The sequence below is a fragment of the Ascaphus truei genome, unplaced genomic scaffold (assembly GCF_040206685.1).
Source record: "Ascaphus truei isolate aAscTru1 unplaced genomic scaffold, aAscTru1.hap1 HAP1_SCAFFOLD_1185, whole genome shotgun sequence".
Lineage (NCBI taxonomy): Eukaryota > Metazoa > Chordata > Amphibia > Anura > Ascaphidae > Ascaphus > Ascaphus truei.
In genome coordinates this window covers 10,203-22,696 of record NW_027454055.1, presented here as the reverse complement: position 1 = coordinate 22,696, position 12,494 = coordinate 10,203, and the positions used below count along the sequence as shown (strand labels likewise).

Genomic DNA, 12,494 nt, shown 5'->3' with positions numbered 1-12,494 from the left:
AGAAGGAAGGGGGAGAGTGTGTGCCCCCGCTCAGCCCTGCCACAGGGAGAGAAGGCAGGGGGAGAGTGTGTGCCCCGCTCAGCCCTGCCACAGGGAGAGAAGGCAGGGGGAGAGTGTGTGCCCCGCTTAGCCCTGCCACAGGGAGAGAAGGCAGGGGGAGAGTGTGTGCCCCCACTCAGCCCTGTCACAGGGAGAGAAGGGGGAGAGTGTGTGCCCCGCTCAGTCCTGTCACAGGGAGAGAAGGCAGGGGGAGAGTGTGTGCCCCGCTCAGCCCTGCCACAGGGAGAGAAGGCAGGGGGAGAGTGTGTGCCCCGCTTAGCCCTGCCACAGGGAGAGAAGGCAGGGGGAGAGTGTGTGCCCCCGCTCAGCCCTGTCACAGGGAGAGAAGGGGGAGAGTGTGTGCCCTGCTCAGCCCTGCCAAAGGGAGAGAAGGCAGGGGGGGAGTGTGTGCCCCGCTCAGCCCTGCCACAGGGAGAGAAGGAAGGGGGAGAGTGTGTGCCCCGCTCAGCCCTGCCACAGGGAGAGAAGGGGGAGAGTGTGTGCCCCGCTCAGCCCTGCCACAGAGAGAGAAGGCAGGGGGAGAGTGTGTGCCCCGCTCAGCTCTGCCACAGGGAGAGAAGGCAGGGGGAGAGTGTGTGCCCCGCTCAGCCCTGTCACAGGGGGAGAAGGGGGAGAGTGTGTGCCCACGCTCAGCCCTGCCACAGGGAGAGAAGGCAGGGGGAGAGTGTGTGCCCCCGCTCAGCCCTGCCACAGGGAGAGAAGGGGGAGAGTGTGTGCCCCGCTCAGCGCTGCCACAGGGAGAGAAGGCAGGGGGAGAGTGTGTGCCCCCGCTCAGCCCTGCCACAGGGAGAGAAGGGGGAGAGTGTGTGCCCCCGCTCAGCCCTGCCACAGGGAGAGAAGGCAGGGGGAGAGTGTGTGCCCCCCCTCAGCCCTGCCACAGGGAGAGAAGGAAGGGGGAGAGTGTGTGCCCCACTCAGCCCTGTCACAGAGAGAGAAGGCAGGGGGAGAGTGTGTGCCCGCTCAGCCCTGCCACAGGGAGAGAAGGAAGGGGGAGAGTGTGTGCCCCGCTCAGCCCTGTCACAGGGGGAGAAGGGGGAGAGTGTGTGCCCCGCTCAGCCCTGCCACAGGGAGAGAAGGCAGGGGGAGAGTGTGTGCCCCCGCTCAGCCCTGCCACAGGGAGAGAAGGCAGGGGGAGAGTGTGTGCCCCGCTCAGCCCTGCCACAGGGAGAGAAGGCAGGGGGAGAGTGTGTGCCCCGCTCAGCCCTGCCACAGGGAGAGAAGGAAGGGGGAGAGTGTGTACCCCGCTCAGCCCTGTCACAGGGAGAGAAGGGGGAGAGTGTGTGCCCCACTCAGCCCTGTCACAGGGAGAGAAGGGGGAGAGTGTGTGCCCCCGCTCAGCCCTGCCACAGGGAGAGAAGGCAGGGGGAGAGTGTGTGCCCCCCCTCAGCCCTGCCACAGGGAGAGAAGGAAGGGGGAGAGTGTGTGCCCCCCCTCAGCCCTGCCACAGGGAGAGAAGGAAGGGGGAGAGTGTGTGCCCCGCTCAGCCCTGCCACAGGGAGAGAAGGCAGGGGGAGAGTGTGTGCCCCAGCTCAGCCCTGCCACAGGGAGAGAAGGCAGGGGGAGAGTGTGTGCCCCCCCACAGCCCTGCCACAGGGAGAGAAGGAAGGGGGAGAGTGTGTGCCCCCGCTCAGCCCTGCCACAGGGAGAGAAGGCAGGGGGAGAGTGTGTGCCCCGCTCAGCCCTGCCACAGGGAGAGAAGGCAGGGGGAGAGTGTGTGCCCCAGCTCAGCCCTGCCACAGGGAGAGAAGGCAGGGGGAGAGTGTGTGCCCCGCTCAGCCCTGCCACAGGGAGAGAAGGCAGGGGGAGAGTGTGTGCCCCGCTCAGCCCTGTCACAGGGAGAGAAGGCAGGGGGAGAGTGTGTGCCCCGCTCAGCCCTGCCACAGGGAGAGAAGGCAGGGGGAGAGTGTGTGCCCCAGCTCAGCCCTGCCACAGGGAGAGAAGGCAGGGGGAGAGTGTGTGCCCCGCTCAGCCCTGCCACAGGGAGAGAAGGCAGGGGGAGAGTGTGTGCCCCGCTCAGCCCTGCCACAGGGAGAGAAGGCAGGGGGAGAGTGTGTGCCCCCGCTCAGCCCTGCCACAGGGAGAGAAGGCAGGGGGAGAGTGTGTGCCCCGCTCAGCCCTGCCACAGGGAGAGAAGGGGGAGAGTGTGTGCCCCCGCTCAGCCCTGCCACAGGGAGAGAAGGCAGGGGGAGAGTGTGTGCCCCGCTCAGCCCTGTCACAGGGAGAGAAGGCAGGGGGAGAGTGTGTGCCCCGCTCAGCCCTGTCACAGGGAGAGAAGGGGGAGAGTGTGTGCCCCGCTCAGCCCTGTCACAGAGAGAGAAGGCAGGGGGAGAGTGTGTGCCCCGCTCAGCCCTGCCACAGGGGGAGAAGGCAGGGGGAGAGTGTGTGCCCCGCTCAGCCCTGCCACAGAGAGATAGAAGGGGGAGAGTGTGTGCCCCGCTCAGCCCTGCCACAGGGAGAGAAGGCAGGGGGAGAGTGTGTGCCCCGCTCAGCCCTGCCACAGGGAGAGAAGGCAGGGGGAGAGTGTGTGCCCCCGCTCAGCCCTGCCACAGGGAGAGAAGGCAGGGGGAGAGTGTGTGCCCCGCTCAGCCCTGCCACAGGGAGAGAAGGCAGGGGGAGAGTGTGTGCCCCGCTCAGCCCTGCCACAGGGAGAGAAGGAAGGGGGAGAGTGTGTACCCCGCTCAGCCCTGTCACAGGGAGAGAAGGGGGAGAGTGTGTGCCCCACTCAGCCCTGTCACAGGGAGAGAAGGGGGAGAGTGTGTGCCCCCGCTCAGCCCTGCCACAGGGAGAGAAGGCAGGGGGAGAGTGTGTGCCCCCCCTCAGCCCTGCCACAGGGAGAGAAGGAAGGGGGAGAGTGTGTGCCCCGCTCAGCCCTGCCACAGGGAGAGAAGGCAGGGGGAGAGTGTGTGCCCCAGCTCAGCCCTGACACAGGGAGAGAAGGCAGGGGGAGAGTGTGTGCCCCCCCTCAGCCCTGCCACAGGGAGAGAAGGAAGGGGGAGAGTGTGTGCCCCCGCTCAGCCCTGCCACAGGGAGAGAAGGCAGGGGGAGAGTGTGTGCCCCGCTCAGCCCTGCCACAGGGAGAGAAGGCAGGGGGAGAGTGTGTGCCCCAGCTCAGCCCTGCCACAGGGAGAGAAGGCAGGGGGAGAGTGTGTGCCCCGCTCAGCCCTGCCACAGGGAGAGAAGGCAGGGGGAGAGTGTGTGCCCCGCTCAGCCCTGTCACAGGGAGAGAAGGCAGGGGGAGAGTGTGTGCCCCGCTCAGCCCTGCCACAGGGAGAGAAGGCAGGGGGAGAGTGTGTGCCCCAGCTCAGCCCTGCCACAGGGAGAGAAGGCAGGGGGAGAGTGTGTGCCCCGCTCAGCCCTGCCACAGGGAGAGAAGGCAGGGGGAGAGTGTGTGCCCCGCTCAGCCCTGCCACAGGGAGAGAAGGCAGGGGGAGAGTGTGTGCCCCGCTCAGCCCTGCCACAGGGAGAGAAGGGGGAGAGTGTGTGCCCCGCTCAGCCCTGTCACAGGGAGAGAAGGCAGGGGGAGAGTGTGTGCCCCGCTCAGCCCTGCCACAGGGAGAGAAGGCAGGGGGAGAGTGTGTGCCCCGCTCAGCCCTGCCACAGGGAGAGAAGGGGGAGAGTGTGTGCCCCGCTCAGCCCTGTCACAGGGAGAGAAGGCAGGGGGAGAGTGTGTGCCCCGCTCAGCCCTGTCACAGGGAGAGAAGGCAGGGGGAGAGTGTGTGCCCCACTCAGCCCTGCCACAGGGGGAGAAGGCAGGGGGAGAGTGTGTGCCCCGCTCAGCCCTGCCACAGGGAGAGAAGGGGGAGAGTGTGTGCCCCGCTCAGCCCTGTCACAGGGAGAGAAGGCAGGGGGAGAGTGTGTGCCCCGCTCAGCCCTGCCACAGGGGGAGAAGGCAGGGGGAGAGTGTGTGCCCCGCTCAGCCCTGCCACAGGGAGAGAAGGCAGGGGGAGAGTGTGTGCCCCCGCTCAGCCCTGCCACAGGGAGAGAAGGCAGGGGGAGTGTGTGTGCCCCGCTCAGCCCTGCCACAGGGAGAGAAGGCAGGGGGAGAGTGTGTGCCCCGCTCAGCCCTGCCACAGGGAGAGAAGGCAGGGGGAGAGTGTGTGCCCCGCTCAGCCCTGCCACAGAGAGAGAGAAGGGGGAGAGTGTGTGCCCCGCTCAGCCCTGTCACAGGGAGAGAAGGGGGAGAGTGTATGCCCCGCTTAGCCCTGCCACAGGGAGAGAAGGCAGGGGGAGAGTGTGTGCCCCACTCAGCCCTGCCACAGGGAGAGAAGGGGGAGAGTGTGTGCCCCGCTTAGCCCTGCCACAGGGAGAGAAGGCAGGGGGAGAGTGTGTGCCCCGCTCAGCCCTGCCACAGGGAGAGAAGGGGGAGAGTGTGTGCCCGCTCAGCCCTGCCACAGGGAGAGAAGGCAGGGGGAGAGTGTGTGCCCCACTCAGCCCTGCCACAGGGAGAGAAGGCAGGGGGAGAGTGTGTGCCCCGCTCAGCCCTGCCACAGCGAGAGAAGGCAGGGGGAGAGTGTGTGCCCCGCTCAGCCCTGCCACAGGGAGAGAAGGGGGAGAGTGTGTGCCCGCTCAGCCCTGCCACAGGGAGAGAAGGCAGGGGGAGAGTGTGTGCCCCACTCAGCCCTGCCACAGGGAGAGAAGGCAGGGGGAGAGTGTGTGCCCCGCTCAGCCCTGCCACAGGGAGAGAAGGGGGAGAGTGTGTGCCCGCTCAGCCCTGCCACAGGGAGAGAAGGCAGGGGGAGAGTGTGTGCCCCACTCAGCCCTGCCACAGGGAGAGAAGGCAGGGGGAGAGTGTGTGCCCCGCTCAGCCCTGCCACAGCGAGAGAAGGCAGGGGGAGAGTGTGTGCCCCGCTCAGCCCTGCCACAGGGAGAGAAGGCAGGGGGAGAGTGTGTGCCCCGCTCAGCCCTGCCACAGGGAGAGAAGGGGGAGAGTGTGTGCCCCGCTCAGCCCTGTCACAGGGAGAGAAGGGGGAGAGTGTGTGCCCCGCTCAGCCCTGCCACAGGGAGAGAAGGCAGGGGGAGAGTGTGTGCCCCCGCTCAGCCCTGCCACAGGGAGAGAAGGCAGGGGGAGAGTGTGTGCCCCGCTCAGCCCTGCCACAGGGAGAGAAGGCAGGGGGAGAGTGTGTGCCCCCGCTCAGCCCTGCCACAGGGAGAGAAGGCAGGGGGAGAGTGTGTGCCCCGCTCAGCCCTGCCACAGGGAAAGAAGGGGGAGAGTGTGTGCCCCCGCTCAGCCCTGCCACAGGGAGAGAAGGCAGGGGGAGAGTGTGTGCCCCGCTCAGCCCTGTCACAGGGAGAGAAGGCAGGGGGAGAGTGTGTGCCCCGCTCAGCCCTGCCAGCAGCTCGGCCTTCCCCTGCCAACAGTGTATATATATAACAGTACAGGCATACCCCGGTTTAAGAACACTCACTTTAAGTACACTCGCGAGTAAGTACATATCGCTCAATAGGCAAACGGCAGCTCGCGCATGCGCCTGTCAGCACGTCCTGAACAGCAATACCGGCTCCCTACCTGTACCGAAGCTGTGCGCAAGCGGGGAGATTATAGAGCCTGTTACACATGTGTTATTTACATCAGTTAAGCACGTATATGACGATTGCCGTACAGTACATGCATCAATAAGTGGGGAAAAGGTAGTGCTTCACTTTAAGTACATTTTCGCTTTACATACATGCTCCGGTCCCATTGCGTACGTTAATGCGGGGTATGCCTGTATATCATGTGTGTGTATCTGGGAGGAGTGTACCAATTGGTGTGTAGTGCAGTATATATCAGGGTGTTTGTTTTTAGGCTGGGCGTATTAGTGTGTAGCAGTGTATTCATATGTGTGTATATTAGACAGAGTCTGTGTGTATCAGTGTGTTAATGTGTCTGTATCAGTATCTATGTGTCTCAGTGTGTTACTGTGTCTGTAGCTGTGTATCAGTGTATCAATGCGTGTGCATATCAGTGTCTCTGTGTATCATTGTGTTAATGTGTATCAGTGTATTATTTGGATCTGTATGATACTGATATAAATGAATACTGATACACACACCCATTAACACAGACATGGACATTGATACACACAAACACACCGAGATACACAGATACTGATACACACATATACACTGATACACACACCTAGACACACAGATACTGACAGTATCTGTGTATCTCAGTGTGTTAATGTGTGTATCAGTCTGTTAATCTGTCTCTCAAGGTGTTAATATTGTATCTCTGTATCAGTGTTTGTGTCTTAGTGTGTATCATTGTGTTAGTGTGTGCATCAGTGTATTCATTTGTATGTATCAGTATCTGTGGGTCTTTGTATCAGTACAGTATGTGTCTCAGTGTGTTAATGTGTGTGTATCAATGTATTTGTGTATGTGTTAATGTCTGTGTTAATGTGTGTATCAGTGTCTGTGTGTATCAGTGTGTTATCTATTGGCGGCGCTCTGGGTAAGTAACTATTAATGGGAGCACGCACTGCATGTCTGGCGCCTCTGGCAGCACAGGCAAGGGGTCACATTTTGTACGGGCACACAATGTTTTGCCTGTCTGACTCCCCTTCCCGCTGCAGCAGGGAACGAGGTGCCCCTGTCTGTGCTGCAGCGGGGAACGCGGTGTTCCTGTCTGTGCTGCAGCGGGGAACGCGGTGTCCCTGTCTGTGCTGCAGCGGGGAACGCGGTGTTCCTGTCTGTGCTGCAGCGGGGAATGCGGTGTCCCTGTCTGTGCTGCAGCGGGGAACGCGGTGTTCCTGTCTGTGCTGCAGCGGGGAATGCGGTGTCCCTGTCTGTGCTGCAGCAGGGAACGCGGTGTTCCTGTCTGTGCTGCAGCGGGGAACGCGGTGTTCCTGTCTGTGCTGCAGCGGGGAATGCGGTGTCCCTGTCTGTGCTGCAGCAGGGAACGCGGTGTTCCTGTCTGTGCTGCAGCGGGGAACGCGGTGTTCCTGTCTGTGCTGCAGCAGGGAACGCGGTGTCCCTGTCTGTGCTGCAGAGGGGAACGCGGTGTTCCTGTCTGTGCTGCAGCGGGGAACGCGGTGTCCCTGTGTACCATGCTGGGGTCAGGAGGGAACGTAACCCCTTATAATAAGACGTCATTGACAAATGTTCTATTGGGATTTTATATAAATCCTATATGTAAATGTTCAGCAGAAACGGCTGGGTCACCATCTTGGTCCTTTCTTCCATGTAGTAAAACAGCAGGGAGAGGGAGTAGGGAGTATGTATACAGGAGGGAGAGGGAGTAGGGGGTATGTATACAGGAGGGAGAGGGAGTAGGGGGTATGTATACAGGAGGGAGAGGGAGTAGGGGGTATGTATACAGGAGGGAGAGGGAGTAGGGGGTATGTATACAGGAGGGAGAGGGAGTAGGGGGTATGTATACAGGAGGGAGAGGGAGTAGGGGGTATGTATACAGGAAGGAGAGGGAGTAGGGGGTATGTATACAGGAGGGAGAGGGAGTAGGGGGTATGTATACAGGAAGGAGAGGGAGTAGGGGGTATGTATACAGGAGGGAGAGGGAGTAGGGGGTATGTATACAGGAGGGAGAGGGAGTAGGGGGTATGTATACAGGAAGGAGAGGGAGTAGGGGGTATGTATACAGGAGGGAGAGGGAGTAGGGGGTATGTATACAGGAGGAGAGGGAGTAGGGGGTATGTATACAGGAGGGAGAGGGAGTAGGGGGTATGTATACAGGAGGAGAGGGAGTAGGGGGTATGTATACAGGAGGGAGAGGGAGTAGGGGGTATGTATACAGGAAGGAGAGGGGGTAAGGGGTATGTATACAGGAGGGAGAGGGAGTAGGGGTATGTATACAGGAGGGAGAGGGAGTAGGGGTATGTATACAGGAGGGAGAGGGAGTAGGGGGTATGTATACAGGAGGAGAGGGAGTAGGGGGTATGTATACAGGAGGGAGAGGGAGTAGGGGGTATGTATACAGGAGGGAGAGGGAGTAGGGGGTATGTATACAGGAGGGAGAGGGAGTAGGGGGTATGAATACAGGAGGGAGAGGGAGTAGGGGGTATGAATACAGGAGGGAGAGGGAGTAGGGGGTATGTATACAGGAGGGAGAGGGAGTAGGGGGTATGAATACAGGAGGGAGAGGGAGTAGGGGGTATGTATACAGGAGGGAGAGCGGGAAGGGGGTATGTATACAGGAGGGAGAGGGAGTAGGGGGTATGAATACAGGAGGGAGAGGGAGTAGGGGGTATGTATACAGGAGGGAGAGCGGGAAGGGGGTATGTATACAGGAGGGAGAGGGAGTAGGGGGTATGTCTACAGGAGGGAGAGGGATTAGGGGGTATGTATACAGGAGGGAGAGGGAGAGGGAGTAGGGAGTAGGTATACAGGAGGGAGAGGGAGTAGGGGGTATGTATACAGGATGGAGAGGGAGTAGGGGGTATGTATACAGGAAGGAGAGGGAGTAGGGGGTATGTATACAGGAGGGAGAGGGAGTAGGGGGTATGTATACAGGAGGGAGAGGGAGTAGGGGGTATGTATACAGGAGGGAGAGGGAGTTGGGGGTATGTATACAGGAGGGAGAGGGAGTAGGGGGTATGTATACAGGAGGAGAGGGAGTAGGGGGTATGTATACAGGAGGAGAGGGAGTAGGGGGTATGTATACAGGAGGAGAGGGAGTAGGGGGTATGTATACAGGAGGAGAGGGAGTAGGGGGTATGTATACAGGAGGAGAGGGAGGATGGGGTATGTATACAGGAGGGAGAGGGAGGATGGGGTATGTATACAGGAGGGAGAGGGAGTAGGGGGTATGTATACAGGAGGAGAGGGAGTAGGGGGTATGTATACAGGAGGAGAGGGAGGATGGGGTATGTATACAGGAGGGAGAGGGAGGATGGGGTATGTATACAGGAGGGAGAGGGAGTAGGGGGTATGTATACAGGAGGAGAGGGAGTAGGGGGTATGTATACAGGAGGGAGAGGGAGTAGGGGGTATGTATACAGGAGGAGAGGGAGTAGGGGGTATGTATACAGGAGGAGAGGGAGTAGGGGGTATGTATACAGGAGGAGAGGGAGTAGGGGGTATGTATACAGGAGGAGAGGGAGTAGGGGGTATGTATACAGGAGGAGAGGGAGTAGGGGGTATGTATACAGGAGGGAGAGGGAGTAGGTGCTCCTCCCGCTCCTCCCGCTCCCTCCCGCTCCTCCCGCTCCTCCCATTCCCTCCCGCTCCTCCCGCTCCCTCCCGTTCCCTCCCGCTCCCTCCCGTTCCCTCCCGCTCCCTCCTGTGTTACTCCATATATAAATCCCACATCGTACCCACAAGTACATTTATCTTGATGAAAAGATATCATTTCAACCTCAACTACTAGTCTATCACTATAGAAGTTAGGGGATCCTTACCTGTAAGTTAATTCACCTGATCCAGGGCGTCCTCTATACCCCAGATCTCACCATATTATACAGGGGGGTAGAGATTAGCGGAAGTTATCACACATACCACCCACCTAGCCCTTTAACTCTACATGTTGTAAAACATTTGGCCCCACGAAGACACCATTATCCTCCCTCTGTGCTACCCAAACAACGTTGAACACATCATCCGCCTCTGCCCATCTCTCCTGGGAAGCTGTTACATGCGCGCACTACTATTTCAAGGTCATTCTCCTATTACCAACTTAACCCAACTATGGAATAGGCGGACGCCAGCCGGCAATGCTGCCAGGTACTCACCCATACACTCGTTGGCTTCGCGGGCGTTGGCTCTCTGCCACGGCCGGTCGTAGTGGAAAGGCTTGCACCGGTCGCACTCCGGCCCCTCCGTGTTGTGCTTGCAGTCGCACACCAGCCGTCCGTCCTTGTCCTTGCCGCAGCGGGACGCGTGCCCGTTGCACTTGCACCTGCCGCCCGCCTGGAACTCGCCCACCGAGTAGAAGAAGCCGGGCCCTTCCTCTGCCACCTCGGCGTCCCTGCTCCCCGTCAGGTGCGGGCGGCTGAAGACCACCCGGATATCCGTGGCAGTCACCCAGTCCTGCAGCACGGGGCTGCTGTCGAAGTCCTGGGCGGAGGGTCGCCCGTCCAGGGTGCTGAAGGCGATGAGCCCGCCGGTGAGCGGGTAGAGGTCCGTGTGACCGTCCGTGCACAGCGCCTCCTGCTCGTTCTGCTTGGTGACGCTTGCGCGGCTGGGTTTGCCGTACAACCGGCGGCACTGGGACGAGTAGTACTGATACGGCACCCAGCTCTTGCCGTAATCCATAGACTTGAAGATGACCACCGACTCGGGCCGGGGAGAGCAGAACTGGAGGCTCACGTAGGTCACCTCGAACTTCTTGCCCAGCGCGAGGCTGAGGCTGACGTTCTGCGGCGAGTGCCGGGGGAAGCTCTCCGACCTCCAGCAGGTCATGTTGCCGGCCGTGTTGAGGTCGGTGAGGTGGGAGGGGGGATTGGCCCGGCGCGGGTCAGAGGCGTCGCACTGGCGTGTGGCCGGGCGACCGCAGGTGCTGGACGCTTGGACCTCCTTGCCGAAGGCCGCGTTGACAAACTCGGGCACGCAGCGCCGGGGCAAGCCATGCTCGTCGTAGCAGGGGTCCGGGATGGGGTGCTGCTGCTGCCCGGAGAAAGGGGCGGCCGCGGAGTGAAGGAGCGAGGGGAAGGACGAGAGGAGGAGGTGCAGGACAAGAAGAGGAGGCATCCTCAGCGGGACACGGTCACTCCTGGGACACGAGAGAAACAAACACGCCGTTAGAAGACATTCCCAATTCGACCCAGGTATCAGTAACTATCAGTGGCATGCGATGGTACTGGGGCAGGGGCGGCCCACTTCAGTACTCAAGGGCCACCAACAGGTCAGGTTTTCAGGATATCCCAGCTTCAGCACAGGTGGCTCAATCAGTCCCTGCTTCAGCACAGGTGGCTCAATCAGACTCTGCTTCAGCACAGGTGGCTCAATCAGTGGCTCAGTCTTCGACTGAGCCACTGATTGAGCCACCTGTGCTAAAGCAGGGATATCTGGAAAACCTGACCTGTTGGTGGCCCTTGAGGACTGGCGTTGGCCGTCCCCTGGCCTGGGGGATAAAGGGCTAAAAAAATGTAATTTTCACACCGGCCGTACCCCTACTTTTCATTTAAAACCTGCCATTCCTCCTCTTTTAATATTTTAAACAAACAAAATTTGGATTTCTCAGTGAAATGTTTCCTTCTTTCTATTTACAGCCTAAATATGACTTAGCCCCACGTAAAATACAGGCGACACGGCTTTGCTGTAATGTAACACGTGACTGGAGATCATGCGTGTAATGGCTGTTGGCTAAGCTCACCAGATCACACGCTTTCACGTGAACAAAGAAGGGATGATATTGATTCCGCGCAGTGAGAAGTAGCACTTCTAGTAGTCAATGCTAGCCCCATTATAAAGTAATACACCGCTCTGTGTTATTATACCGCTCTGTGTTATTATACCGCTCTGTGTTATTATACCGCTCTGCGTGTTATTATACCGCTCTGTGTTATTACATCGCTCTGCGTGTTATTATATCGCTCTGTGTTATTATATCGCTCTGCATGTTATTACATCACTCTGCGTGTTATTATATCGCTCTGCGTGTTATTATATCGCTCTGCGTGTTATTATATCGCTCTGCGTGTTATTATATCTCTCTGCGTGTTATTATATCTCTCTGCGTGTTATTATATCGCTCTGCGTGTTATTATATCTCTCTGCATGTTATTATATCTCTCTGCATGTTATTATATCTCTCTGCGTGTTATTATATCGCTCTGAGTGTTATTATATCGCTCTGTGTTATTATATCGCTCTGTGTGTTATTATATCGCTCTGTGTGTTATTATATCGCTCTGCGTGTTATTATATCGCTCTGCGTGTTATTATATCGCTCTGCGTGTTATTATATCTCTGTGTGTTATTATATCGCTCTGAGTGTTATTATATCGCTCTGTGTTATTATATCGCTCTGCGTGTTATATCGCTCTGCGTGTTATTATATCACTCTGCGTGTTATTATATCTCTCTGCGTGTTATTATATCGCTCTGCGTGTTATTATATCGCTCTGCGTGTTATTATATCACTCTGTGTGTTATTATATCTCTCTGCGTGTTATTATATCGCTCTGCGTGTTATTATATCGCTTTGCGTGTTATTATATCTCTGTGTGTTATTATATCTCTGTGTGTTATTATATCGCTCTGCGTGTTATTATATTGTCCTGCGTATAATTATATTGCTCTGCGTGTTATTATATCGCTCTGCGTGTTATTATATCGCTCTGCACGTTATTATATAATCTGCGTGTTATTATATCTCTGTGTGTTATTATATCGCTCTGCGTGTTATTATATCGCTCTGCGTGTTATTATATCTCTGTGTGTTATTATTTACACAATAAATAGCCAGTGCGTAAGCGAGTGCTGGAATATAATGCAATGGTGAGCTGCAGAGACACAATGTTATACTGCCAGTGCGTAAGCGAGAGCTGGAATAT

At 58.2% G+C, this 12,494-nt stretch overlaps 1 protein-coding gene across 1 annotated transcript in view; it reads right to left on the bottom strand.

The window, feature by feature from the left end:
* LOC142475357 (netrin-3-like) overlaps window positions 1-10,703 on the bottom strand; it is a 77,595-nt gene extending 66,892 nt beyond the window's left edge. Inside the window, exon 1 of the mRNA XM_075581271.1 lies at window positions 9,729-10,703. Within this exon, the coding sequence (XP_075437386.1) occupies window positions 9,729-10,686 (958 nt within the window). The 5' untranslated portion in view covers window positions 10,687-10,703. The remainder of the gene's footprint in view (window positions 1-9,728) is intronic.
* Between the last annotated feature and the right edge of the window lie 1,791 nt (window positions 10,704-12,494).